Below are 27,691 nucleotides of genomic sequence, written 5' to 3' on the forward strand. Positions count from 1 at the left end.
TGTGTGGCATTCGTTGCGTTTGGTCGACTTTTTACATCTGCGCCGTTGTGCATGTGACGTGGTAGATGTCGTCGCCACAACATTATACCTTAACAAAACTTCGCGCTAACTCCAATACCGTATTTTCTATGACAATGAACGTCGCTGCAATTCTAAATCTCAATGAGTGTTTATAAAATAAAGGGTTCAAAATGGTTCAGGTAAGTCGGACGGCGAAAAAATATACTTCTACGCTCTTTCTATGTACCTATATCATTCCGATTTATCTACTCCCAAGCTTTTCTAATACCTTACTATTACTATTAGAAATTAGACAAGAAATCTTTTATTTAAAAGTCCTAAAATAAGAGTAGATAAACTTTAGAAACTGGAAAAACCCTAGAAATGTCAAGTCTAATATTTCCTTCTATACAAATAACAAAAATATCTGTAAACGACACTTGCGGTTTAAGATCAAATATTAGTGAAAATTATGAATAATTCAAGGAAATAAATAAAATGACACTACTAACTGACAAAGTAGGCCTAATAAAGTCAGAAAAACACGCACCCTTCGCCTACGGCCGGTAGCCGGTTACCGGATAACAATTGTTTATGCGTTGGTTCGGTCTCGATTCTTCACGATGTTTTCTTGCCTTCATTAAAAAAAGCATAAAAAGAATAGGTCCATTCACACTTTGACCATAAATGTATCATGCAATGATGTCCTTCGTTGACATGGCAACAGTGTTATCGTCGACTTTATACGATGTGCAACTAAATTGGAACCTTAAGATATCCTTCAAGCACTGACCGCCCCACATCCTGGGAACACTGCATAGGAAATACATCATCATTCTATTTCAATCGAATCAATCTTGCACAAATAAATGCAACGACATAATAGTACCAATAATACACAAAATAGATCTCAACTACAAAATTGCTCGAATAATATCCATAACGATGAATATCCGTCGCATAGACAAAGCTACAATCTGCGGGTATCAGTATTCCAAACGACAATTTTATCCAGACACATAAATTGAATTCACCATTACGGCGTGAGAGGCCACACTATACAAGCAATAGCCCGTATAGGCCACTTAACCTAATAAAACTCCCCTTGTATAGAATTAAATTTAATAGTCTATGAAAAGGAACGGCGCGCGCGCAAACGACTCTTCCTGTCAGAACGGAAGACGCCGATTGGTCCAATTGCGAGGGCCATTCACCAATCAGCGTTCAGAATTGAGATGTGTATACGACCACTTTAAATTGATACCAGTTAAGTTGGTTTTGCAGACTATAAATGATAGTAAGGCCACAGTAAGAAAATGTTTTTGTTGCAAAAGATTTTTTTTTTGTAAGTAGGTGCCTACTTACAATAAAAAATCTTCCTTTTTAGGCGTTTCATTTATTAGATACATAATTAATATAATGATTTTTTTTTAAGTTTCTTGTAACGCTTTTGGCATATACTTTACCACATAAATATGAGTAGCCTAACTTGAGGCGAATAAATAAAATCTACCAAATATTTTTTCATATATAACATAAAAGTATATCTTCAGTGTAACAGATAGATAACGTGCAGACTCTGGCACTCTTCAGAAAAATAAAAGTAAATATCATCATAATTTCGCTTGTATGTTTTGACTTATAGTTTTAATTTTTATATTGGAATTAGTAGATTGTATGAAGTACATACTAAATCCATGATTTTTATATAATGATTTTATCAATATGGTGCTACTTTGTACGTGTCGTAATAATATCAATATAGTAAAGAGTTTTTATATTAAGGAAAAGAAAATTGACACTAAATGTTTTTGGATACAAATTTATTGTAACAAGGATAAATGCATATAAGTACATAATTATAATCATAAAAATGAAATGCACAACAAAAAACATGTAAATAATATTAATATTGGTTACAAAGAATATAGCTAAATTGTGAACTATTCAGTCAATTACAATGGCTTTTGTGATTTAAAAATGTAGAACATTGTTCAAACCAGTCAAGTCAGTTTTTTCTTAACAATCTTCACAGTATTTATTGGTAAACTTTGTTGAAAATATATCGAATATTATTTCAAACCTGAACATTCCAAGGAAAAAACAAGAACAAAAAGTGATTTTCTAAAAGGGCTATATTAATTTATGTTGCTGTAAAATCATAAAAAGACATGGTAATATTGATTAAATAATAATAATAATTGTAAGAAAAACAAACTACTTGAGTTATAACACGGATATTTTATATTATACTTTTGCATTTAATTGAAGTAAAAATATGACAACCATTTTCCCCAAAATATTAAAACAATTTGCAACATTTCTAAATAACAATAAAACCAACAAAATTATTTACCTAATTTTTTTGTAAACGTAATGTGATTGTATATCCTCTTGATTCTTAAACTTAACGATTGATACATAGTATAAAAATATTACTTACATTTGAAGGGTTACCCTCTCAACTGTCAAAGTACTTGAAGACCTCTGTACCCTAATGGTCATCATACTGGACTGCTACACTAGAGGTCCCGGGTTCGATTCCCGATCAGATCAAGATGGAAAATAATCTTTTTACAATGACCTTAAGATGTTTATCTCGTATATAAGAATTTTTTTAAATGGTAAAACTAATTCCGTATCAAAAGAAACCGATGTCAAAAAATGACAAAAACTTTTGTCTCCCACACAAATTGGCTGATCATCTTTAACAGTGTCTTTAACTTTCATACAAACTTTCACCTCTCAGACTGGGGGCTGAGTATGGTGGGGGATGAAAGTTTGTATGAAAATCATGTTGAAAATTCGACTTAATTGGCTATTCTACGCTGACCAAGTCGCGGGTAAACAGCTAGTTTATCATATACACTAGACTCCACTATAAGCTTAAGCATCAACAATTCTGGTGGTGAGCACTCCAATCTTCTCTATTTCGCTCTCGAGAACATCACCAGGCTTCAGATACTGCGGGGGCTTCCTATACATACCTACGCCTCCGGGCGTGCCTGTCAGTATTATATCGCCAGGTAACAGCGTCATTACACTGGAAAATAAAATAAAAATTGGAAAAATAATTGTGAAGAATATTTTTGGTCGAAATTTGGACTTATTGAAAGTACTTCTTGTTTTGAAGTTTGATCATTAAGGACCTGCAAATCCGCACACTGATTACTTCTTTAGTTTCGATAACAAATAAAATAAATTGATAAAAATGTGATAGTGGCGCTAGTGTGTAGGTTTGCACCATCTTTATAAATTTAACTCTCATCTGCTCCTGGTTTCACCCGCGGTGAAGCCGCAAAGCGGAGTCTGCGTAAAAAATTAACCTTAAAATTTTGAAGAATCAGCTGTGGTTCTACAACCGGCCCTGACGTCCCTCCTTGGGAATGCTTTTGTTGCCTGACACCTAATGAGGCTATGCGCCCTTTATCGTCTCGTACTACATCCACGGGAGGATATGAAGTGGCCCTATTCTAAGACGGGAATCACACACCAAATATCCCCCTACTTACTACGGTCGTATTCCAGATGGCTTTAGGTCGTCAATGGAATGTAACACACACAAAGACTGTCTTGAAGCTATCGAAGTGACTCGATACTGGCAAGAACATATTTAGTTGTAAATTTGTCATCTCAGTAACTCGTTGTAGATTTGTCATCGACACGCGAAGAAGGAGACTGACTTGGCAATATTAATGGAGTTGTTTGCCATTGTCATCTACATTACACCAAATACACTCACGAGGATAGTCTCTCAATGACGTCAGGAATCTTGTGCACCAGCTGGTCGGTCCTGCTGTTCTGTTTGAGCTCGCCGTTGAGTGAGGACTTGATGGCCAGGTTCTGCGGGTCCCCTATCTCGTCACCCGTCACTATGCACGGCCCGATAGGGCAAAAGGTATCCATTGCCTGGAAAGATAAAATTTATAATATATACTAGCGACCCGGCCCGGTTTCACACGTGGTCTATAGAGGTTGCGTGGTTTAAAAGAAATAGAAACACGCGTAGAACGACTTGGTTTTGTACTATTTAGTAATATTTAGCTATAGTAACTATTTATCGTCATCATCATTTAATTAAGGAGCTAGGCTCTTGTCGGTGGAGTTCCCGCCGTTGCTCTCTCTCCAGTCTACTTGACCCCCTTCTTTCTTCCACCTTTCCTTCTATAATACTTATATCTAAAGAAGGCATCGTAACGTATAAAGAGTGCTAACATTTTCCATTTTGCGTGCGTTTGCTATACAATTTCACCCCCCATTTCTGATACCTAGGGGTAGAAATTTTAATAAAAAGTTGCTAATGTTAAAATTCAGATATTTAACTACATCCGTACAAAATTCCATTAAAATCGGCTCAGCGTTTTAGCTGTAACAGACAGACTTCCCTCCTGTACCTATATCTTTGGAAAGTATAAAGTATGAATGGATATTGACCTTGCCAAGAAGAAATTGTCCAGCATTCTTATCCTTCTGCCAGTCTCTGGCGCTGATATCTTGGGCGACCGTGTACCCGAGAACATAATCGAAGGCATTCGCAGCTTTAACTGAAGATGTGGTCTTGCCTATCACCACTGCCAGCTCCACTTCCCAGTCGACTTTCTGGAAACAAATCATTTTTAGGTTAGAATAGTGTAGACGATTCCATTATTCACATAAATTGGTGTCAAGTCCACAATCCCACTAATATTATAAAGGCGAAAGTTTGTGAATATGTTTATTCTTCTTCACGCTGAAACGGTTGGATCAATTTTTGGGAAATTTGTAATAACACAAAGGACACTTTTTATCCCGAAAGCACGCGAAAAACCCGTAAGATTATTGGGCAAGAAGTCTAATAGTCAATGGCGCTTTATACCGTTTTATAGACGTAAGTATTTTTTTAAAATTTACCGCCGCCGCGTCGCAACCCCGCGGCCCAAACTGTGAGTGAGAGAGAAGTGGTCCTACTCTAGGGCGGGAATCACACGCTGCTGTTTTAGGAAAGTACCTAACACGGACTTTTATATTTTTCAGGTCAGAGAGCATAACGAAGACCACAATCAACTCCTCTGTGCTTCGGGTGGCACATTGAGCGATTGGTTCCGGTTGTATTTGCAGTCGTTAAAACCGGCCAATCCGCATTGGGCCCTTATATCTGTATCTTTAAGGAAACTTTTAAAAAAATTGCTATAAATAATGATGTCTAGGATACATTTTTGTATGTATATCTAAAATAATTTGCTATAAATTATTTGGTATTGTATCAGACGTAAATTTGAGAGAAATGCCCGTCTTTTTACACAATGAATCGAATGACTATAATTTCTATAGTAATTGAATTACAGCGAGGAATACAAAGCTGTGTATCATTGCATCAAGTGGACAGATGGAGTCAAAAATGCGTCGTGATTCAGAGGTCCATCTGACCCTAGCCCCCACAAATTGGGGTCAATTATTGAAGCAAATTGAGGTCGTAATTCATGTCGTGCGTAGGTGGCTTCATAATGGTATAATGATGTTTTACATAATAAGAATATGCAGGAAGAATATAAAACTAAATATCTTCGAAATTAACTACTTTTGAACTATATTAAACAACAGGTATTAGACGCGCACATACCTTTTTTATTTCCCAGACGTTTTGGACCCCTTTACAAAGGAACGTCTGGGAAATAAAAAAACGTATGTGCGCGTTTAATTAATACCTGTTGTTTAATATACAATCTTCGAAATTGTTATGGTTTATGTTTCACGCTGAGCTTCATGCTGAACTGGGCGTGATGACCTCATAGTTCCGAATGCGAGGATGATAGAGATTTTTCATCCATTATCATGTCCTTAGTAATAGTAAGTATAATTTGAAGTTTCTAATTTGTTGTCTACATGTGGCTCTCGGGTATCGCAAATCTAGGCTCTGTCTACCCCGTAAGGGATAAAGACGTGATTATGTATTTACGATTTAAATTTAAAAAAAAAATCTTGCTATCAATATGTCTAGTGCCTCTTGTTTAGATAAGTCTGAAGTGCATACTTATATGCGTACAGCATGCAGGTTATATATTCTACACGTGTACTAAATTTCATAACAATCCGTCTAGGACATTTTGCGTGAAAGTAAAACAAACTTACGCATTTATATATTAGTAGGATTAATAAATTACTTGTAGACCTATTTTGCTAGGTATCCACATTAAAAATACCTGCACCCGTAATCTAATAAATATGTGAATATATACGTACGCGGCTTTACGAGAACGTCAGCGCCACATTATATTAAACATCAATTAAAGTTTTAGCATATATTGTAGTATATTGCATAGATGTACAAGATAATTCGACCCTCAACTATGATGAAATATGATGATAAGGAGGAATATCCCTGACCTTTTCCCTGGCCAAATCTTTACGATCCTGTTGCCATATCTAAAGGGAAACGACATTTACTTCAACGCGAGTGAAACCGAAGGACGTACCGTTATCAATGATAGTTATTGTTCCGATAACAATACACAGGTGCTCAAAGATATGTGTTCCATCTCATTGCATCATTATTTTTTATCTATTTAAACTTATATAATGTGTCAGTCTCTGTATATCTTAGAGCCTTGTTAAATTTATTCATGTCTAAGTCGTGAATAAATTTAACAAGATATATCACGAAATACATGGAAAGTTGTATGACAAACTGGTTGAATGTATGGAAAATGAATAAAAATAAAATTGTTGATACATGCTTTTTGTTTCTGTGCATGCATGACTTCTAGATAAATTCTAATCCACCTCATAGCTTCTAAGCTCATTGAGGAGTTCCCTCGTAGGGAGACTATCCAGGAAATAATAGTAATACATATATTGCCATTGCCATGGAACTGAAGCGACATGGAAAACTCTGTAGGACAATAGATCAAAATCTTGCAAGATTTATTTGGTTTAATGACTGGTAGTAAATCCACATGGCGTTAAGTCCACAATTAATCTAATACCTATTAATTTCGTCAAAACGGAGCAACGGATTGAGGTGATTTTTTGGTTTGGTGATAGTTGGAGATGGCTGGAGAATGTCATGGGTTAAGAGCAGAGTCGCGGGCAACAGCTAGTTTTTATATAACTTTGTACGAAAAAGATAAATAATAGGATTTTATTACAAAGTTGGTAAAAAATAGGAACCTGTGTAATTTTAGTTCTGATCTTCAATGGATCGTTGGGTCCAATGACACAGCTGGCAAACTTGCTGAACATCATCGGTACCGGCGGCGGCGTCAGGTTCTGCTCCGTGCAGTGATCCTTGTAGTTCAACCCGATGCAGAGCACCTTGTCCATGCCCGTTATTGGTGCTGCAAGCGTCACTGAAGACAGTGGCACCGAAGTTGGGTTGGTGGACTGTAGTCTGTGGAAGGAAAATCATCGTGAGGAAACCTGGTTGATTATTAACTTGTGTGTGAAAAGGAGAAGGCAATGGTAAACCAATCCATTAATTATGCCCAAGAAAGTTGTTGTGTGTGTTTAATTTCACATAATGACTAAGACCCTCAATCATGAGGAAATATGACTAACAAAAAGTGTGTGGAAGATGTTCATATGTTTGTATGTCTACAGTCTAGTTCACCAGGAATGCAAGCAACAGACAGCGGAGACCCATTGCAAAAGCAGCAACTTTAGCCCAGGGGACTGGCAGCACATTAGATCCCATGCCAAAACCATCGGCATCCACGATGCCGATTTGATGTGTATAACTAAGAATAAGAACGATGCTAGATTTTTTGTAATAATAGCTAGGCACCTACCTAGGTAGGCATTGTGGTCACACAAAATATTAACTCCTTCCACTTGCAATTCCAATTAGACTAAGCTATCCTTTTCACACTTTCATTATCACAAATACATAAATACCAACCAATAAATCAACTGGTTGGTAACAGGACTATATCATTGAAATATGGACCCTTTGTCACCTGAATGTTTTCCAGTTACTTACTCAAGTTTGTAATAACTTTATTGTATGAAAAAAGGAAACCAGCATATGTTTCAACCAGGAGACATATAATGAGCTCAGATGCTTTATCAGAAGAGGACTTAAAAGACCTTACAGTAGGCCAGTTACTCAGGTTCTGTAAATGTGCAGGTAGGTTTAGTGAACCGCTGCCAACTTAGGTTTATCACCTGCACCCCATCAGGGGTTTCGGGGAACTGGGTGAAATGATCTCACTATGAGAGGACTGATAACCTGTCTAGTGCTCGCACTGCCATCCCCAAAAGTAAATAATAATAGTAATGAAAGCAAGGAAATAAACATTCTAATGAATACAAGAAAGATACAGTATAATGGCAGACTTATCCCATGTAGGGAACTCTTACAATCAAATGGCGATAGGTATGACTGGCAAGTCCTTCCGAGTATGGAATAAAAGAATAGCTGAAAATTTTATATTGATTCTCCTTTTACAAGGTAAACTCAGGAGTTTTTATAATATTACACTCTTATCACATAAAGCCATGTGCAAAACTACATTTTAATATTAGTGGAAGTATGAATTCTTCTTTAGCTACTTGAGACAGATAACACAGCCAAAACAACTACTAGACATAAGAAGTGGAAATTTGTTAATTATGTAGCTTCCATGGGGAGCACCCAGAGAGCTTTTGTCTGACCACATTGTTCCCCACTGCATGATAAATATAACGTCACAACTTGGTTTAAGTACTTTGAAACAGTTTGCATAGGCCTGGGCCTAATCCTAGAAGTGAGCTAAAAAAGGAAATGTTTGTATTCTTTCACCTCCTATAGTGGATATTAAATCTGTTATTCATAAAAATGATAAATCATTATAATTTGTAAAGTGCGATAGTAACAGAACATACTTTAGCGATGCTTTAGCGTATTCTTCAACTTTTTTGTGAATTTTAACCTATGAACTTAACCTAAACGAATACATACTTTTTCACTTTATCCAAGTGTCCACCTCTCAATAAGGCCAGGAGGGTAGTAGGCAAGCTGGAGTCTACTTTGTTCAAATCCACAACATTGTTTCCTTCGAGATATCCTACTCTTAGGTCATCGTTTCCTTTGGACGGCTGTTTGTATGTAAATTGCACAAATTTCATGTTTTTTGTTTGTGTTTTAGAAAAATATCTAACTGAACTCGTCCTTAGAGTGTTTGTCACTGAATCATTTGTAAAACTGCGAGGTTTTAAATACGATAATCGACGGTAGAACACTCCACTCATGTTTAACAATAGTAATCTATGTTCAAGGTGATAACAAACGTCACTTTTTATTTTGATCAAATTACGTAAACAAATAAATTCATAATTACGTAACTAGTGCAATCGATTTTGAATCGATATCATAGTATGAAGATTATATACGAAAATTATTACAACTGCTTGAATGGAAAGAGCTAAGTTTACCCTTCCGCTAAAACAAAAGCGAAAGCGTCATCAAGCTTGCACAAGTAATAAAACTACATGGACTTAGATTCTTAGCTAGATCAAGACAATCGCGCGAGTAGCGGCTGTCATTGCCTGAATCTGAACCTGGAGCATCAAACTTCCAAAAAGATGGTGTTACATTTCACAATTACACATTTTACATATTTTATTAAAAATCCATTGTTTACAAACGTTTCGTCAGGTAGCCCTAGAAAGAAGGCTCTGTTGGTAAATTCAAGATCCGTGAAACAGGAATGTTTTTTATGATAATATAGAAAGAAAGAAAGAAAGAAATCATTTATTCGGCAAACACATAAAATCCAAACATACAAAAGAGTAACAAATAAATATCGAATAAAATATGTAAGCCGAAATGGCGACCAGCTCAGCATGGTGCCAAGGTATCAAGCCAAGGCGCTGATTTTCAGCTGGAACCAAGTACAAAAGTAGGTATGGTGGCAAAATAAACAAGTTAATATGTACGGAAACAGAAACAAACAAAAACAAACAACAGCAAAACAATAGGATTAAACATATGACTTAGGAAAAAATGTAAAAAAAGGAATAAGGATAAATTACATGGAAGTTATGGAAAATATATATATATATAAAGTATAAATATGAACCTAAAAATAATTCAATGTATTGCCCTCAATTTGCCGCAATAAAGTAAACTCTTTGATGCGCTTACGGAATATTGTGACAGATGACAAATTACGAAGAGGGGGAGGTAAATTGTTCCAGATTTTGGCTGCGGCATACTTGAAACTACCTTTAAAAGCTGTTAATTTGTGACTCTGAACAATGAGAAGGCCAAGACGAGATCTAGAAGACCAGTTTAGCTTTTCTAATAAATATAGGGGTTTACGGTATTTAACAATTCCAAAGAGGAGAGTAGATAGATGAATGTAGCGGCGTGACGACATGTTTAGCATTTTTGCAGAATTGATGAAGGGTGATACATGTTGTCGCGGTGGAATGTTAAAGCAATATCTTGCACAAGCATTTTGAACTTTTTGAATGAGTGCCTTAGTTTTTGCTAAAAGTCGCGGTCCATAAACAGAGTCAACGTAATTAAATTTTGACAAAATTAATGATTCAGTAAGATTTATACGAAGTTTAAGGCAAAGATAATCTCTTATTTTGTATAAAAGTTTTAAACGGTAAAAGCAGTTACGGGAAATTTCTACTATGTATGAATGAAAACGAAGTTCAGAGTCCATCAACAGACCTAGATTACGAGCTTCTGAAGTAGAAGTAATAGACTGTCCATTTATGTATAATTGTGGCGATTGAGATTGAATTTCATTTAATTGGTGCTGAGTGCCTAGTATCATATACTTGGATTTATTTGGGTTTAAGTGGAGGAAATTCAGTTTAGACCATTGGTTCAACCGGTCAAGATCATTGTTTAATTTTGTAACGGCTGAGTTAACACTATCTGGTTTGCATGATATATATAATATCGAGGTTGACATTCCCTCAATGATTTTTTTGCTTATGATGTCTGTGCGCCTTAAGAGAAGAGATAGAAACACATAGGAACTCTTGGTAGGTAGATAGCAATTATATCGATAACTCAACTGAATTTTTTACGAAAAAACGATTATCATTTTGAATAGTCATGTCCCATCATTAGCTGCTTCTATCACGGGCTGGTATCATGTCAGTGTTGCCATATAAAAAAATTTAAACCATGGAATTAGTAGGTACTCCGTAACTAATATAAACAAGCGTACTGACCGCCCAGTCTACAATACTACATTAATTACAATCGAATTACGAAGTACTTATTAAATCCATGATTATTAGGTACTGTATGTTTAAGGCGGGTAATCTCCGAAATTACTGAACCGATTTCAAAAATTCTTTCACTATTAGAAAGTTACATTATCCAAGATTGCTATAGGCTATATCTTATCTCAAAATTCCCATGGGAATGATGCCATGGCCAACATTTAGTAACATTTATGTACTTATTACTTTTTATCCTAATAAAGCATGCTACTATCATCCTTGACATTGGTAACATTATCATTTTAGAGAATGATGGAGCCATAACACAAGAAAAGAAGAAAAAACAATGTTTTAATCTACATAAATTATATTTATTAAATTTTTAAATAACATTACTGCAATCAATTCCTAATAATTGGCTTCTTTCTTGTTACATAGAACTCTTCACGAGTATGGTAAGGAGTGTATGGATCATCAACATAATACTTGGGACGCTTCCAGAACTTCGTAACCATTTTATCCAACAATGTGTTCTGAGTAGCATTGCATAATACATGAGTTCTCAATCGCGTTCTCTTGGCAATAGATTTCTTCCACAATCTCTTTTGTCTACCTGCTTTGGTCCTTATCCATCCACCCCAGTCTAACCTAAAGAATCTTTTTATTACTGCCTTCACAGTTTTCCTTTTGCCTTTTTTGAGGCTGAATTTTGTGACAGTCCTCATAGGAACATTAGTGATATTATTAGAGATAGATAATATTTGTTTATTATGCACAAGACCTCCCTTGTAGCATAATGGAGTTGGTATAATTACTTTGTTGCAAGTACTAAAACTCTTGAAATCATTGCTAATAATCCTGGCTGCATTATAACACGGAGTGGAAAGAGGCCGTATATTACGAAAAGCTGAAAAGAAAAAATAACCTCAAAACAAGTTGTCACAATAATAAACACAATAGTATAAGGGCTATATCATAATTTAGCTATTGCGGATTTGTTTTTAACCATATCCCTCAATTAGATTATACGGATAAAACACAAAATTTACCGAAAATAACAGTTCGTAACATTTTAAACACAGATTCTCATTTCACAAGGAAAAGCAAAATTTTAATTGTGTAGTGTTGTACTAGTGACAAATACTAACAATCAAAGTGACATTAGCTATAATCGAAATCAACTGAAACAAAACAAAATTTTTATGGTGGATTCTTTACTACAAAGTTTACTGCATCAGTTGGTTAAAAGATCATAATATAAACACTTATTGTTGATTTTTGCAAAGGTTTCGAATAAAAAGTACACCGACTTGATCAGATTAGAATTTTCATCGAGAATCGAAGCAACGAAATCTAGAACTTGGCGAAGAGGCTGAAGCACTATTTGACAATTAAAATGCTCTATTGTCTATCAACATGTCTCTTTAGTCTCTGATTTTTGACAGCCCTGGTGGGAAGAGATTCAGTGCCGAAAATGTATAAATTTACGAATAGTTTAAATTACTCTAACTTGGTTTTGGTATGTATTTAATTTTTTTTTATATTTGTTTTGAATTTCCTCCTCACCGAGTATTTTACTTACTTGAAGCTCTTCTCAGGTTCATCTCAAATATCTTTCGGACTGTATGTTTTGGTGATTTTATTGACATTGTTTTCCCTTATAATCTGAATTTAATGCAAGAGGTTTAAGAATAAACATTTCTATTTAGTTTCCCTATCATAATAGTATACATAAACCGTGTATTGTTGTCCCTTACATAACAATCTTCAGACGTCATTTTCCTAAATAACCTATAAATGTTTTCATTCGCCAACCTTCATCAGCTAATATTGACAAGTCTGATCATCGCGTAACTTTTGAACAAGTTCTTTTTGTAAAGATATTTCCATGACCGTAATTGTTTTGTGTTGTAATAAAAGAAGATATTTAAAAATTAAATAAAAGTTTGTAAAAATAAAATGTAGTAGCTGACTAACACTTATCTAATTACTCTGCAATTATTGCTTTGTACCACTTCTCTTGCTTTTATAAACCGGCATCCCTACATCCCAATGCAAAGTGAGTAGGTGATTTTAAACTGCAGATAAAAAAGAAGGTCATTTTAGTCTTGCTTTATATGAATCAACAACAAATTATGATTAAAATGAATAAATTCTCTTGAAAATGAAACTTGGTGATCCAGAATTGCTTTGCATTGTTATGCCAATTGCTTGCATTTACTATCACTTTAAAATGTTCTTATAATTGTTATGATAGGTGAGGAAACAGCTTGGAGATGGCTCTTGCGCTGCCCTAGTAGTCATGCGGGCGCCTCGACGCTACGCAACCGGAGAAAAATGTCAACATGAGTTGCCAAAGTCTCCAAAGTCTAAAAAACTCCTATGGGGTTCTATTGGCGCCGCAATTCTTACTGGAGCTGGTGTTGTCTATGCCAAGTATGTATCACCAAAGAGAAATTTTTTTTTGTTTCTGCAATCAGTCTTGTGTGTTAGTCAGTGAAATTTTAGTAGACCTATAGTAAAGTACTATACTTAAAGTAGCACCTTTCTCGAAATCTGGAGGCAAGCTCATTGACATTGTATAGCTCTCTAGTCTTTTTATAGCTCATGTTTGACCTTGGGTATTCCACTATATCCCTACAAAATTTTGTCAAAACCAGTATGAAAGTGTGACAGATTTTCACATTTATAGTAATGACAGCTCATTTATGTGATATTTATTCTAAAAATTATTCATAGCTAAGAACCTAAAACAGTAATAGAGAAGACATAATATAGATATTATATGTATTACATGTGATTCATTTTATTTTAGGACTACCCCAGAAGCAAGGAACTTTCTGGAGACAAATGTTCCATGGGCTGATAGATTTGTGGCCCTCGTCTACCAGGAGAACACTACATACTGGAAATTTACTGTGAATCAATTTAACAAAGTTATCACGACTATTAGCCGTTTCATGTTTGGCAAGGTATGTTTTGACTTATATATATTAAAATTTAATGCCTTAAGTATTATTTGTTAACATATTTAATGCCTTAAAAAATGTTTGTCGTTAATGGTTTTGAGAACATGTCTTGCACAATATAATCTTTGTATTGACAGTAATTCATGGACTCAGTGGGGCTATTTGGGTCCTGAAATGTACTACGAAAATATCATGTTAACTACATATTAAAATAACTGGCAAACCATATCACAGAACAGAAAACAATGGGACTTTGTTGTTTCTAAGCCCAAGATCCACTTTAGGGTCACCAAGCTATAGAAAAGTGGTTGTAATATATTAAAATGATATTCAAGGTTCAAGTCCATTGTATGTATTTAATAACAATAAACTACACTAAAACAATTTTAAAAAATATATTTAGGTTGGGTGGGGTATGATGTATCTTATAAAGTCATTAAAAAATTCGATTTTATCAGTTATCACTCTTATGCTAAAGTGGTTTATTTCTGATTTCAGGAGGGTGTTACCCCCATGGAATTCGAAACAAGACCAGAACAGGATTTGGATAAATTTGCAGAAGAATTTTTTGCGAAGAAAACCTATGAATGTAAGTTAGCATGACTGTTGTCCAACTAACCATGTCTCTGCTCCATTCCTGTGGGAAACTTAGAGCAGAGTCTAATACCCAGTTTCTTGCGAGACTATCTTATTTGCTTAAAATCATTACTTGTTTCTTAATCTTCATCATATAACATGGCATGTCTTAGATTAGGCAATTATCTATACACAAGTTAATACAGTAGAAGGCTAATTTTTCTGATTATTTTTTTGACTATTTGAAGGCCTCACATTAATAGAAAAGCTAGTAAAAACACTACTGTGAAAATGGTAATGCTTCCAAAGATATGACAAAAATAATCCATACATCGCTGCACTGCTAACTTTAACATGTGTGTTTAACAGTGCCACCTCCGCCACTAAAGCCGTTGTATGTTGAGGAGACTGTGTATGAACCCACTACAGTTGAAACTGAAGGTTAGTGTTATAAGTGGTGGAACATTATCTATGTATACAACTGCAATAAACATCTTTATTTCATAAGTATATTTTATTTTATAGTAATAGATTATGGTAGGATACGAATAGAGGAAATGTGGTTGACCAAGGAAACATTTGAGTGATATACTGTGAAAATTTTAAAAAGAAATGGTCCAATTTTTCGATTTGTCATCAGATAGATAGGCTTGGAGATAGGGGAGACCTTTGCCCAACAGTGGAATTGAATATGTTAAAATAAGTACTGGTTGATATTGTGGTGTGCTGTTTAGAATATGACCACTCCAAATCTTGTGGATGTCTTACGAGGCGATTATGGGACACAGTTTTAACAGCTGAAAGACAACAATAGCATTCTCAAAGAGGCAAGAGGCTTGCTGTAAAACCATAGCTAGTAAAAATTTTAGGTTATTTTTTATGCTGACCTCTGGTTTCGCCGACACAGCCCCGAATGAAACCGGTAACATGAAGAAAATGAGAGAGGTATCTTTCAGAAGAAAATTGATAAATTTTAAATATTTCCAGCCACCATAATCACCACGGAGAAATGTGAGCCCGAGAAACCACCAGTAATTAAAATCACCAAAGACATGGTAGAACTCGAGCAAGAAATGCATGAGAACACCAAGATAGCCATAGACAATTACAAAATAGCCACCAAACATTGCGTCAATTACAACAAGGCACTATTCCAGGTAGGTATCTGTTTTTGTTACTTTCCGATTTACATGCATTTGTGGCCGTCCAAATCAAAATAGACTTTATGACGCCCGGCATTTACGCCATTACACATACATACAATGAAGACCTAAGTGCCAGTCGCCGTAAGGTCTCCCTTTTGATTTGGATGACCACATTTAATATTCACCAGTGGACTTTCTCATTTAACATTCACTAAATCTTTTTATCTTCTGTGATGAATGCTTAGTAGCATCCGCTACTAAAATAACTATATGAATGCTATTAATATAAAATATTGTCAATACTTTTGATGATTAATAAAACTATCTTCATTTATTAAGAAATTGTGTAAAAAGCATGTAACTAAACTTACGTTACAAGTACGGTATGAATAAGAATAGAACCGTGGACATGCAGATCGTGGAGTCGTCGCTGGAGGATCTGGACAAGAAGGCGGTGGGGGCGCTGGCGGGCGCGCAGTCGGAGCGCCGCGCGGCCGCGCTCAAGGCCAGGGAGGCCTCCACCAACGCCAAGTGTGCTCTGGGCAAGTGCTCTCCATTATATACTTGTTCTAATTGACAGAGCACAATTGGTGCAAAAACATATTTTTTTGTATGTATGTATGTTTATTTGTTTGTAATGCGATAATTTTATTTTTATTAAATTTAAAAGGTATGTAGGATATGCCAATGGGATTTTGAAGTTCGTGGGGCATCAAAATCGGTTGAGTCGTCTTTGAAATATTCACAATTTTGTAAAAATGTATTGTGTTCGCGAGGTCTAAGTTCGCGGCGAATAACTAGTATTATAAATGCAAAATTAAGTTTGTTTGTTACCACTTCACGCTTTATGTTACTGTGCATAGAAACGTAAGTATTTATATTTAAATAATTACGCGGGTAACACCGCGGGGTATAGCTAGTACTACATATTTCCTATTAAACTATAGTCGTCAAACTCATTTGTTGTCATAGATATCTTGTCATATAACAGGCCATCCTGCTTCTTTTTGTCAAATAGGTAATAGTTGCCTGTATAAAATAAAATGTATATTATTATTATAAAGAGGTAAGCGTTTGTGAGTTTGTATATTTGTGGCTTGCCACATTACTTGTAATCTCCGAAACTACCAAAGCAATTTCAAAAATTCTTTCTCAGAAAGGTATATTCATAATTCTAGTGTAAGTATAAATGCATTCACATAATGAGATACTATAATCAAACGTCATCTCAAGTGATCTATTTTATTTATTATTATACTTTTATAAATGTTTTCTCCTTTTTTTTAATAAAAATAAAAAAGGGTATACGCCTCATACGCGGGCCGAAGCCAAGCGTAAGAGGGAAAAGTTTTATATGCTGAAGGTAGACGTGAGCGTAGACGAAGTTAGGAATTCGTGTGAATACGTGTGATTCGGCATGTGTTTAGCCTTCTGGATCAAGGAGAGTGTATAATCTGGCATGTTTAAGGTGTTCAAGCTGTGTTTCAGTGATTTATTATTATTTGTATCTCTCAAAAGTTTCACGGGCCGTAGCCCGGTCCTTTGAGGCTTGCATGGGGACATGGGTCCAACATGTAGAGGCCTTGTGAGATGTTTGATCTAAAATGGTGTGGGGCACGATCCAAAGCATGCTCGCAAGCACGCCACGGAGATGTACTTGCGAACAATTTTTAGAATGTGCAGGACTATTGGAATATAATGTATACTAACAACGTATAGGGCTATTGGGTTGAATAGGCTTGTGTATGTGTATTCAGGTCTATGAGACAAAACTATGTCGCCTGCCTGACCAATGTATAAACACGGATAAAATAGGCAGGCGGTGACTCGCCAGCTCTGTCAATGGGCCCCCGAAAAAAGCTGCACGATGCAAAATTGCAGCAAAGAGGGCAACACTAGTAGAGCGGCTGAGGGTGTCGTGATGCGGCTCCGGTTTCACCATCACGGGGCTGCCCGAGAGCGGGTTTCCCCGTTATTACGCCATTACGTGCAATACACTTCAACCCTGGAGCGAATGTTCTGCTCTTGCTACTCCACTCTGACCGGCCGGCTAAGGCAAGACAGAGGCAGGGACGTGTTACTGTGTGTATGTGTGTGTAGGTGCATGTGTGTGTGGTCCCCTGGAGATCGGGTCCGTGGTGACGCCGCTCACCAACAGCTCGCCACAAGCTGCCCTGCGGTGACTGATTGCACTGGAAATCCAGCGGGCGATGGGGTCGTCACATCCCTACGCACTATTATTATTGTTCTCATTTATGTATAATTGAAACGCTTTAGACTCCAGCATTTGTGACATCACTTGTGCTTACAATACAAGGCCCCGTATATTTTTTTGTTTTTGACACTTGAAAAAAATGGCTTGATTGGATCTTGATCGCAACTATCCTATACCTATTCGCGTGTGTGATTGTATTGTATTATTAATTTTCGTTTCCCTCAGACACCCTGGACCGTATGATCAAGGCTGGCGTGCAGGCGCCGCCGGAGGTCATAGCTCAGACGAAGCGCTTCATCAAACAGTTCCGCGACGACCTCAGCCAGGTGGAGAACGAGTATAAGGCTGAGCTGGAGAAGGCGGTGCTCAGCGACAAGTACTGGAACAAGGTTCTTTCTCTCTTTCTCTAATTTCTCCGGTTGCGTTTGGGGCTGTGACGTCACGAAATCCGGTGTCAGCTAGGGTAAAAAAAACTTATAACTTCCCGATGATGTGAGCCCTCCTTAGGAATGCTATTATTTCTATCCTGCCAAAACTGTGTCCCTTTGTCGCCTTGTACGGTATTCACGGGAGGATATAGATTGGTCTTGTTTTTAGCGACACACCGATTGGAACAAGTTGTTGTGTTGTTAGATGCATTACGTACTGCGACGTCCGATGCTTTTATATGGCTTCCTTGGGAGTGCGGTGCATTGACAATGCATTATTATGATAAGCGTGGTCACACAAAGTGCACTGAAGCCTTGTCAAAAAATTAGAAGAAAAACTGCACGAATATATATATATATATATATATATATATATATATATATATATATATATATATATATCTTTTGGCACACATGCAATATAACTGATAACAATAAAATCTTATGGTAAAAATGTAAGTGCAAAATTGTAAAAACTTTATGGTGCTCATTCTAAGGTGTGGTAATGTTCATAGGTGGAAGCAGCGCGAACTTTGTTCAAGCAAGAGCTGCAGGCGCTGTTCCCGGGCATCGACCTCAGCGCCAGGAAGCTGGAGCTCAAGGGGGACACCGACCTCTTCCTGCTCTACATGCTCAGGAGGGTAAGATTTGTTTCATCCCACACTTTTTTTTGGCTATGGTTTCATGACCGGCCGCCTGCCTGATGTCGGCCCTCTTTGGGAATGATATTGTTGCCCAACAGTGGACAAGGCGGCGTTAGTTCCCTTAGTCGCCTCGTACGACATCCATGGGAAGATATGGAGTGGGCCTATTTTAGGGCCACACGCCTTGATTTGTGTTGAACTTGAGTTGACTAGCTTTTACCCGCAACATCGCTCAGATAAAACCGTGAAAAATTGTGTAATTTATTAGAAGACTGATAAAAACTACCGGACGGATTTTTATCCAGTTCACACCAACAGACACTGTAATAGAAGAAGGTTTATTAGGTACACTTAAAATGTATTTTTATCAATCTAAATTTCTTTGCCATCTAGAAAACTATATTTTGTAACACTAGTGATCATAAATTGTATACATGTGTGTTAACAACTCACAATTAAATCCATAATTTTAATTTAATATTAATTTTCAGATCCAATTCCTGCAAACTGAATTGGCAGAACTGTCAACTATACGACAGCTGAAGATCGACAGAGCGATCGAATGTAAGAATCGATATTGTTACATGTAGCACTCGATACATAGCTTTATTAAACTTCCGAACTGGTATATCATTTTAATATTGTGTAGAGTTCCTGTAAGTATATATTTTTCCTCAGTTGCCTCCTGACTGTGTATAAAATAAAATGCATAAAGGTATGCACATAACCAAATACAATTATTAATTAGAAAGAAAGAAAAAATGTTTTTCAAGTTATAAGAAAATTACGAGATTTACTATTTTTTCGGTGTCATTAAAATATATTAGAAATATTTTTAAACTCCAAAGTCCGTCAAAAAAAGCAACTTGATGCTTTATCTTATCTGTGTCTATATTGCATTATTAGAATTGTAAGATTTTTGATTTTTTGTAGGTCGCGACGACAAAATGATAATTGAAGCGAAAGTCGAAGACGTGATCAAACGGGAGATGCTGGAGAAAGAGAATGAGTTCCAAAAGAAGGTATGATCATTTTTTATCGAATGTTGGAAACTCGAGTTTTTGTAGTGTAATTTTTCCCATCGCATGCCGGTGGAGTTAGTATAAATGGAGTTTTGGGTATATTACATAAAGGTTTATTTAATTTCACTTTAAAATAAATATTTAAAAAATGTAAATATTTAATAAATATTTAAAAACAGTGATTAAAACAATGATCAAATTGATAACGAAAACAAGTTAATACTGTCCACACTGTACGACATGCGATAGTAATAATACACAGACTTTTGCATATTATACGTTTTAATAACACTACATTTGATTATTTGGCAGGCACTTGAGATTCAAGCCGAGGCGAATAGGAAGCAGAGGGCGGAAGTGAAGAAACAGGTGGAAATCCAACAGGAAGTGATGCAAGACAAACTTAACAGGAAAGAGAAGGAGGTATGGCCAATTTAATGTTATAATTTACACGACTCTTCCTCGGAAAGAAACATTTTTGTTTAATTCAAGCTTAGATGTCTTCTTACTTTATTGCCAACACTTAATTTTATTCTAGTCGCCTTTAGGCACCTGACAGGACTTTTATGACTACCTATATTGGTAAGACCATAATACAAGAAAATTATGAGATAGACACATCTCTGTGCCAAATTTCATCAAAATCCGTCCATTAGTTTGAGTTTATTCATTACAAACAAAAAAAAATATTTTTAATTATTAGTATGGATCAGAATGGAAGTGTGGATATGTCACTGTAATTCTCTTTCAGATAATGAACAAATTCGCCCGCGGCGTCTCTGAACAAGTGGAGAAAGAGCGAGTGATATTCAAGAAGGAGCTGGCGGCCATGGCGGGGAAACTGAAGGCCATCGAACAGACACTCAAACGTGAGAATTTATTAATTTCTATAATAATCTACATTAATTCATCTAGTGGTGTCGATAAAATATCTCAACTAAGTTGTCATTGGTCAAGCTTCGAGGCCGATGTGGCGTGTGGTTCCGCCCTAGAATAAGACCACTCTATATCCTCCTGTGGATGTTGTAAGAGGCGACTAAGGGACGCATAGCCTAGGCATAATTTTAATTTCGTAAATAATTTTCTGAAAAAGTTTACTTCGACGTTTAGCAGCTCTGGAGGAAACCGAAAAAACGTTCAGATGAGAGAGATATATTCTGTCAAGAATTATACAACATTGGAATTAAAGTTTAAAACTATACCTCGACACAATTATAAAAAATATGTACACACTAGCGCCTTCTCCGGCTTCGCATGGGTGCAATATTATACGTGTTATTTATATAATCACTCTATCAAAATTCGTTGTTTAGTTTTAAAGATCTAAGCACGGACAGACAGAGAAGCGACTTTGTTTTATACTATGCAATGATAATGATGATGCAATGAAGAAATACAATACAGTCTGTCAAGAAAATGAAGAAAACGGATTATTATCCAACCAGATTTTAAATAAATGGTAAATAGAACCGTCAAAATTAGTTGTAACACCCGCCCCCGCTGTTGCCATCCAACGGGCGACACCGCCATCAATTACTTTCGTCACTTTCTTGACAGACTACAATTTCGCCTATCCTACGCCGGCTCCACACTATCGCGAACCAGTGGGCGAAATTCGGGTTTGCATTTCACTTCTCACGCACCGAACCAATCACATTGCAGTGTGGTTGTCGTTGCGTCACAATGGTGCAACGTGATTGGTTCGATGCGTGTCACTTTTAATCGATTCGATGGTGAGAAGTGAAATGCAAACCTGCACTGAACCACAGTTCGCCAAACTTTGTTTAGACATACATTGCTGGTTTTCCATTGCGGTAAATATGCACTCGCGTCGGCACCTGTCTTAATTCGGCGATAGTGTGGAGCGTACACTATAGGAAATAGAGTAACTATTATCGTGTGGTACGTCAGAGCGTGCGGCGGCGGAGGCCGCGGCGCGGCGCTCGCAGTCGCTGTGGGCGGCCGGCGAGGCGCTGTTGGCCGCCACGCGCCGGCAGCAGACGGAGACCAAGGTGGACAAGGAGATCAAGGCGCTGGAGAATGCTGGTATGCTCTTTTAATTAGTGAATGAATGATTGAATGAATGTAAGAATTAATGAATGCACGAATTAAAAATGTACGAATTAATGAATGAATCAATTGTTGGTTGATTGAATGAATGAATGTACGAATGAATAAATAAATAAATGAGTGAATGAATTAATGGGTGAATGAATATTTATTTGCTTTGCAAGAGGGTACACATAATAATAGATGGTTTACTAAAATAGATTCCCTGTTACGTTGTCACAGCATGCAAATAGTTTTATAACAAAATATAAAATTACATAATAATGAAAATTTCACGGACTGTGTAGAAACTATGTGTGAAAATAGTAGATTATTAAAGGTACCAAGGTTAAAACGAATCTATTCCCATACGAAGAATTTAGAAAAAATTGTAAATTTTTATCGGTTTAATTTATCATTAGACAATACCAAATTTATCTAACAACTTGTGCTATATATAACTCCGATTTCAAAATTTTAATACGGAACGTTATCGAGATTATCTGTGGTTCAACCGTGCAGGACGTCGTTCTTAGGTTTTTAAAAAATAACAGTGGTTATTTACAAACATACAAGACCGCAGCATTTATTTTATTTGATGATTCGAATCGATAAAATGTCATACAAAAGTACCTGTGCAGCTCTAGAACAAAAAAGTAAAATCTTCCGTCTAATCAGTTTATAAGTGGTCAGTAATTTGATTGGCCAATAGTAAAGCATTTTAACATCGACATAACTATCCATGTTAGAGTTAAGCCTCGTCAAAATGCTTCGCTTGTTGGTATATACTCTACTAATTTAATAATATGTAAAAATATTAAATTTCTGTTTTTTGGCAGGCAAAGGCGATAAACTAGTGGAGACAGTGTTGAAAGGAATCCCCGGCGAAGCTCGTGAGCAAGGAATCGCCACGGAGAAGTCTCTGCGGGATAGGTTTGAAGTGGTCAGTCCTAAGTATATACTCTACTTGCTCTACTATATTGTGTGTCCAGACCTTCTGGACGATATCCTTACATATACTAGCAGCCCGTCCCGTTTTCGCTCGTGTGAATGCTAATCATCATGAAACATAGGGCCAGAGAGACACAACGACTTTGTTTTATATCATGTATTGATATCTCGGGTTTAAAGTGTCGTATAACCGATACCAGATTTTAAGGTAGACCATCCGATATACAACTGTGAAAATCGCATCAAATTCCATTCACTAGTTTTTACGTGATGCGCTAACAAACATACCGGCAATAAATTCTAAAAAAAATTGTTTTGTCTTATATTAGTCACATAAAGACCTCCCATAATTATTATTTGTTCTCTTGTGTACTTAAATTGCCCACTTACAGTTTTATCATATGTATAGAAGGAAACACACGGTCACAAGAAAAGTGTCTTTTGATATTATTTCTTTTACAGTTGGAGAAAACTGCGATAAAAGTAGCTTTGGTAGGTCGCGACGGCGCCGCCTTGCCCATCTACTTCCTGTCCTGGTTGCAGTCCAAACTTCTCTTCTCCAAGGTAAACCATAAGACCGTGTTTTCTTTATAATTTATTTATAGTCACAAAGTTTTGTTTTTAAGTTAAAGTATTCGTAGTGAATATTTGGGTAGCACATTTTATATTGGTACAGAGCAGCGTGGGGAGAATTTGAAGGCGGAAAAACAAAACTTGACGTTCTATATTTCAACAGTTTTTTTTTATAAATTTCACAATCACCGAGTTTCATATTTTATCGTAATTTTTTGTTAACATGTAATTTGCGGTACATTCGCATCTTAATCTTTCACGATATCGTATCAAAGTCATGCCATTCTTAGAGCGGTTCTTTCTTGCATTAATTTTTTGGTCCAATATTGCTGTTTTTTTTTCGTAATATAATAATAATATAAGATTTCGTAATATAATAATAGGACAATAAACGACGAACGAGATGGCAATAGTTTCGGGTATGAATTTTACCGCCTTTACGTTGTGTTTTGTATCAGTTTTCAGAAATTCCCCAAGACGAATTGGACAATCTACCCATTGATTTCTCCAAATTGGACACCCACGACATCATCTTAAGGGCAAAGTAAGTTTTATTGTTTTTTTAGCAGGTTGTTTTTGAGTTATATATAGATATACTATGTATTTTTAGAAGAATCTTGATTTTGGAAAGAATAGGGCGAATTCTTGAATTCTTGACTCGATGTCGTCAAGGATGATATATTTGGCAATCGTTTGACAACTAGGGATGCCGTCGACCGAACGAAGTGGAGATGAAAATGTAGGAAATCCCAGGGTCCGTTTTCCGACGTTCAATGGCTGAGGAACAATATGTTCAGATGAGAGAGAGAGAGAAAGAGAGAGGTTGACGGACGCCATCCCCTTCTGTCAGCGATTCTGCCAAGTCCAAACGCCGCGGCGAAACAAACTCCACGCTGTATTTATCCCTCAATGAATGACGTGACTTGCAGATACCACATGGACCACAACAACCTGGCGTGCGCGCTGCGCTACATGAACCTGCTGCAGGGAGCGCCGCGCGCGGCCGCGCAAGCGTGGCTCAGCGCGGCGCAGCGCCACCTCGAGATCAGACAGGTCGCCGAGGCTGTCATGGCGCACGCGTCCGTGTCCGCGTTACTGCATCAGTAGGGTGAGTCCCTGACCAGCGCCACCTCGAGATCAGACAGGTCGCCGAGGCTGTCATGGCGCACGCGTCCGTGTCCGCGTTACTGCATCAGTAGGGTGAGTCCCTGACCAGCGCCACCTCGAGATCAGACAGGTCGCCGAGGCTGTCATGGCGCACGCGTCCGTGTCCGCGTTACTGCATCAGTAGGGTGAGTCCCTGACCAGCGCCACCTCGAGATCAGACAGGTCGCCGAGGCTGTCATGGCGCACGCGTCCGTGTCCGCGTTACTGCATCAGTAGGGTGAGTCCCTGACCAGCGCCACCTCGAGATCAGACAGGTCGCCGAGGCTGTCATGGCGCACGCGTCCGTGTCCGCGTTACTGCATCAGTAGGGTGAGTCCCTGACCAGCGCCACCTCGAGATCAGACAGGTCGCCGAGGCTGTCATGGCGCACGCGTCCGTGTCCGCGTTACTGCATCAGTAGGGTGAGTCCCTGACCAGCGCCACCTCGAGATCAGACAGGTCGCCGAGGCTGTCATGGCGCACGCGTCCGTGTCCGCGTTACTGCATCAGTAGGGTGAGTCCCTGACCAGCGCCACCTCGAGATCAGACAGGTCGCCGAGGCTGTCATGGCGCACGCGTCCGTGTCCGCGTTACTGCATCAGTAGGGTGAGTCCCTGACCAGCGCCACCTCGAGATCAGACAGGTCGCCGAGGCTGTCATGGCGCACGCGTCCGTGTCCGCGTTACTGCATCAGTAGGGTGAGTCCCTGACCAGCGCCACCTCGAGATCAGACAGGTCGCCGAGGCTGTCATGGCGCACGCGTCCGTGTCCGCGTTACTGCATCAGTAGGGTGAGTCCCTGACCAGCGCCACCTCGAGATCAGACAGGTCGCCGAGGCTGTCATGGCGCACGCGTCCGTGTCCGCGTTACTGCATCAGTAGGGTGAGTCCCTGACCAGCGCCACCTCGAGATCAGATCAGTCTTCATTCCTAGAATAGGACCACTCTATGTCCTCTCGTAGATGTCGTACGAGACTTATGGTTCACATGGCCTAGGCAGCTGATAGGCAAGGAATAGCATTATGAAGAAATAGTGACCGGTCGTAAATTTACAGTCGGATGTTTAATATTGTTAGGCTATTTTAAGGCCTTGTACAGTACCACGTCACGAATCGTCTTTCACATTTTTTGACAACCCTGACTGCATTGTCAACACTGGCGCCTTTAGTAAGGCGGAACAACTGTATGAATCTCATTAAACTGTGATATCGTCATGAAATGAACTGGTACACAATCCACTATCTTGTGTGTTTGTATGATCCGAACAATAGAGTGTAAAACTTTGTATGAAAAATTTTCAACCCCCAAAGTTCTCGTAGCCTCTTTCTTCCTACCTTTATGTAATTATAATTTTTGTTGCAGGCTTCGACCTACTGGAAAATTCACGAATGTTCAAGTATCGTCGGATACCCATATATGTCGCGTTGGTAACGCATAAAATAGTATAATCGATGCTCTTTGTTCTAGCACTGTTTCTTGTAATCCATCCAATATCAGACTTCATTGCAAAAAAAAAGAAAAATAACCCACTGAAAATGATGTGAACAGTTGTTGTCAAAAATGTTATTACAGAAAAGATGCCTTGATTTCAAAGTAACACAATGTTACGAAATTTACAAAACATCTTTTCTAAAAGTATAAATAATTATAAATAATTGATAATAATTATATATCTGTTCATACAGCGGCGGTATGATTTTGTATATTTTGTTTATAAAATATCGACATAAGTTTTTTTTTTGGGTATTTTTTTACAAAGAGCCTTTATTATAATATTTATTCTTGATATGTTTTAAGGCTGTCTAGTGAGAGTCAAATAAAACATCTAAAATATTACTTGAGCAATTCGCTGGTTCGAATGCTTAATGCAATGCAAATTCGCACTAATCGCAGTAGCTTCAGAGTTGTTTTTCCCTTGACCGAGTTTAGCTAAAACACGATTACGACATCTATATTCACTCAGAGCAAAAATAACTTTGATAGAATTGGATTAATTTGCATTAGGGAATTTCAAAGTTTTTTTTTGTTGTGGACTTGCGTTTTTCCACAGTAAAAATAAAACATTTTAGAAGATTTAGTTTAAATGAATTCAACTAATTTTGAAATTACGTAAGAGCTGTAGATAATTCTTTTTATGTCACGAAATTGTACGAATAATTGTACCCGCTCGTAAGGTCTAATTTCTTTTGATAGTTAAAAGTGAATTGAGTAAAATTGTAATTTTGAGGTTATGTTTTTGATACATTGAATTTGTGGTTTATTACGTTTTTGTTTTATGAACTTTCATTATTCAGATTTCAAATAAAATGAAAATAGAACGGAATTTAGTTAAGAAAAAATAGAATTAACGCAAATGTAAAAAAAATAATGGCTGCAACTAAGTAATGCTAGAGAATTTAGCAATCTTTTCACAGTTAAATGTTCGCATTTATTCCATCTGGATGATAAATTATGGTGCCAGCGATACTATACCACGGTTCTTAATTTTAGTAATATGTAAATATAACAATAAAATGTATGTAATTTAAATTAAAGAGATGATTTTTATTTCTATCATTTGTTTCATTCCTTCGGTTGTTTACAACTAATAAATGGCGTCGCTATGTAACCATAGCATGGCCGTGCATGCCCCTGGTACAAATAATTTCTTGGGGCCTTTAACTGAGTTGTCGCTGGTCAAGAGGCTCCGGTAGCTACGCCACTCAACTTCCGATCAACAAAAAGATGCTTCGGACTGAAGCTTCGGAGCTATCATAGACAAAAAAATCAAATTGAAATTTTTTATTTCATCTGTATGATGCTGGCATGGACCTATATATCCTTTCCTTA

The 27,691-nt window shown here is 37.3% G+C and overlaps 3 protein-coding genes across 4 annotated transcripts; 1 reads left to right on the plus strand and 2 right to left on the minus strand.

Moving 5' to 3' along the window:
• Nucleotides 1-1,806: 1,806 nt before the first annotated feature.
• Nucleotides 1,807-9,431, minus strand: LOC128680482 (uncharacterized protein). The gene is made up of 5 exons (XM_053763679.2): nucleotides 8,915-9,431; nucleotides 7,147-7,366; nucleotides 4,435-4,599; nucleotides 3,743-3,909; nucleotides 1,807-3,043 (listed from the first exon to the last, which is right to left on the minus strand). Exons 1-5 carry the CDS (start codon nucleotides 9,202-9,204, stop codon nucleotides 2,887-2,889), a joined length of 999 nt encoding a protein of 332 aa, XP_053619654.1. The 5' UTR covers nucleotides 9,205-9,431; the 3' UTR covers nucleotides 1,807-2,886.
• A 2,063-nt stretch (nucleotides 9,432-11,494) lies between these two features.
• mRpL35 (mitochondrial ribosomal protein L35) lies at nucleotides 11,495-12,315 on the minus strand. Its single transcript, XM_053763603.1, has 2 exons — nucleotides 12,195-12,315; nucleotides 11,495-12,052 (listed from the first exon to the last, which is right to left on the minus strand). The coding sequence occupies exons 1-2, from the start codon at nucleotides 12,214-12,216 to the stop codon at nucleotides 11,547-11,549; spliced, it is 528 nt and encodes a 175-aa protein (XP_053619578.1). The 5' UTR covers nucleotides 12,217-12,315; the 3' UTR covers nucleotides 11,495-11,546.
• On the plus strand, nucleotides 12,086-27,415 carry LOC128680444 (MICOS complex subunit Mic60-like). Of its 2 annotated transcripts, XM_053763600.1 has the most exons (19): nucleotides 12,086-12,664; nucleotides 13,403-13,581; nucleotides 13,961-14,117; nucleotides 14,613-14,703; nucleotides 15,060-15,131; nucleotides 15,678-15,847; nucleotides 16,251-16,377; nucleotides 18,276-18,439; nucleotides 18,994-19,119; nucleotides 19,614-19,686; nucleotides 20,056-20,144; nucleotides 20,457-20,567; nucleotides 20,896-21,013; nucleotides 22,056-22,190; nucleotides 23,033-23,136; nucleotides 23,607-23,708; nucleotides 24,176-24,261; nucleotides 24,647-24,825; nucleotides 26,225-27,415. In XM_053763600.1, the coding sequence occupies exons 1-18, from the start codon at nucleotides 12,620-12,622 to the stop codon at nucleotides 24,822-24,824; spliced, it is 2,127 nt and encodes a 708-aa protein (XP_053619575.1). In that variant the 5' UTR covers nucleotides 12,086-12,619; the 3' UTR covers nucleotide 24,825; nucleotides 26,225-27,415. The 2 variants fall into 2 exon arrangements, with proteins under 2 accessions (XP_053619575.1, XP_053619576.1); XM_053763601.1 differs by lacking the exon at nucleotides 15,060-15,131.
• The last annotated feature ends 276 nt before the right edge of the window (nucleotides 27,416-27,691 follow it).

This window comes from Plodia interpunctella, chromosome 24 (genome assembly GCF_027563975.2).
Source record: "Plodia interpunctella isolate USDA-ARS_2022_Savannah chromosome 24, ilPloInte3.2, whole genome shotgun sequence".
Classification (NCBI taxonomy): domain Eukaryota; kingdom Metazoa; phylum Arthropoda; class Insecta; order Lepidoptera; family Pyralidae; genus Plodia; species Plodia interpunctella.

Bases quoted from the DNA above. Each gene is read 5' to 3' on its own strand.
- LOC128680482 (XM_053763679.2), bottom strand. From the start codon at position 9,204: ATGAGTGGAGTGTTCTACCGTCGATTATCGTATTTAAAACCTCGCAGT. The intron at 3,910-4,434 runs GTCAATATCCAT...TTATCTTTCCAG, and splicing joins GACAATTTCTTCTTGGCAAG to GCAATGGATACCTTTTGCCC. The intron at 3,044-3,742 runs GTGAGTGTATTT...TTTATTTTCCAG, and splicing joins GTCATTGAGAGACTATCCTC to TGTAATGACGCTGTTACCTG.
- mRpL35 (XM_053763603.1), bottom strand. From the start codon at position 12,216: ATGTTACGAACTGTTATTTTCG. The intron at 12,053-12,194 runs GTAAATTTTGTG...TTTTCTTTTCAG, and splicing joins GTTACGAACTGTTATTTTCG to CTTTTCGTAATATACGGCCT.
- LOC128680444 (XM_053763600.1), top strand. From the start codon at position 12,620: ATGTATAAATTTACGAATAGTTTAAATTACTCTAACTTGGTTTTG. The intron at 15,848-16,250 runs GTAGGTATCTGT...GTGGACATGCAG, and splicing joins ACAACAAGGCACTATTCCAG to ATCGTGGAGTCGTCGCTGGA. The intron at 20,568-20,895 runs GTATGGCCAATT...ATTCTCTTTCAG, and splicing joins TTAACAGGAAAGAGAAGGAG to ATAATGAACAAATTCGCCCG.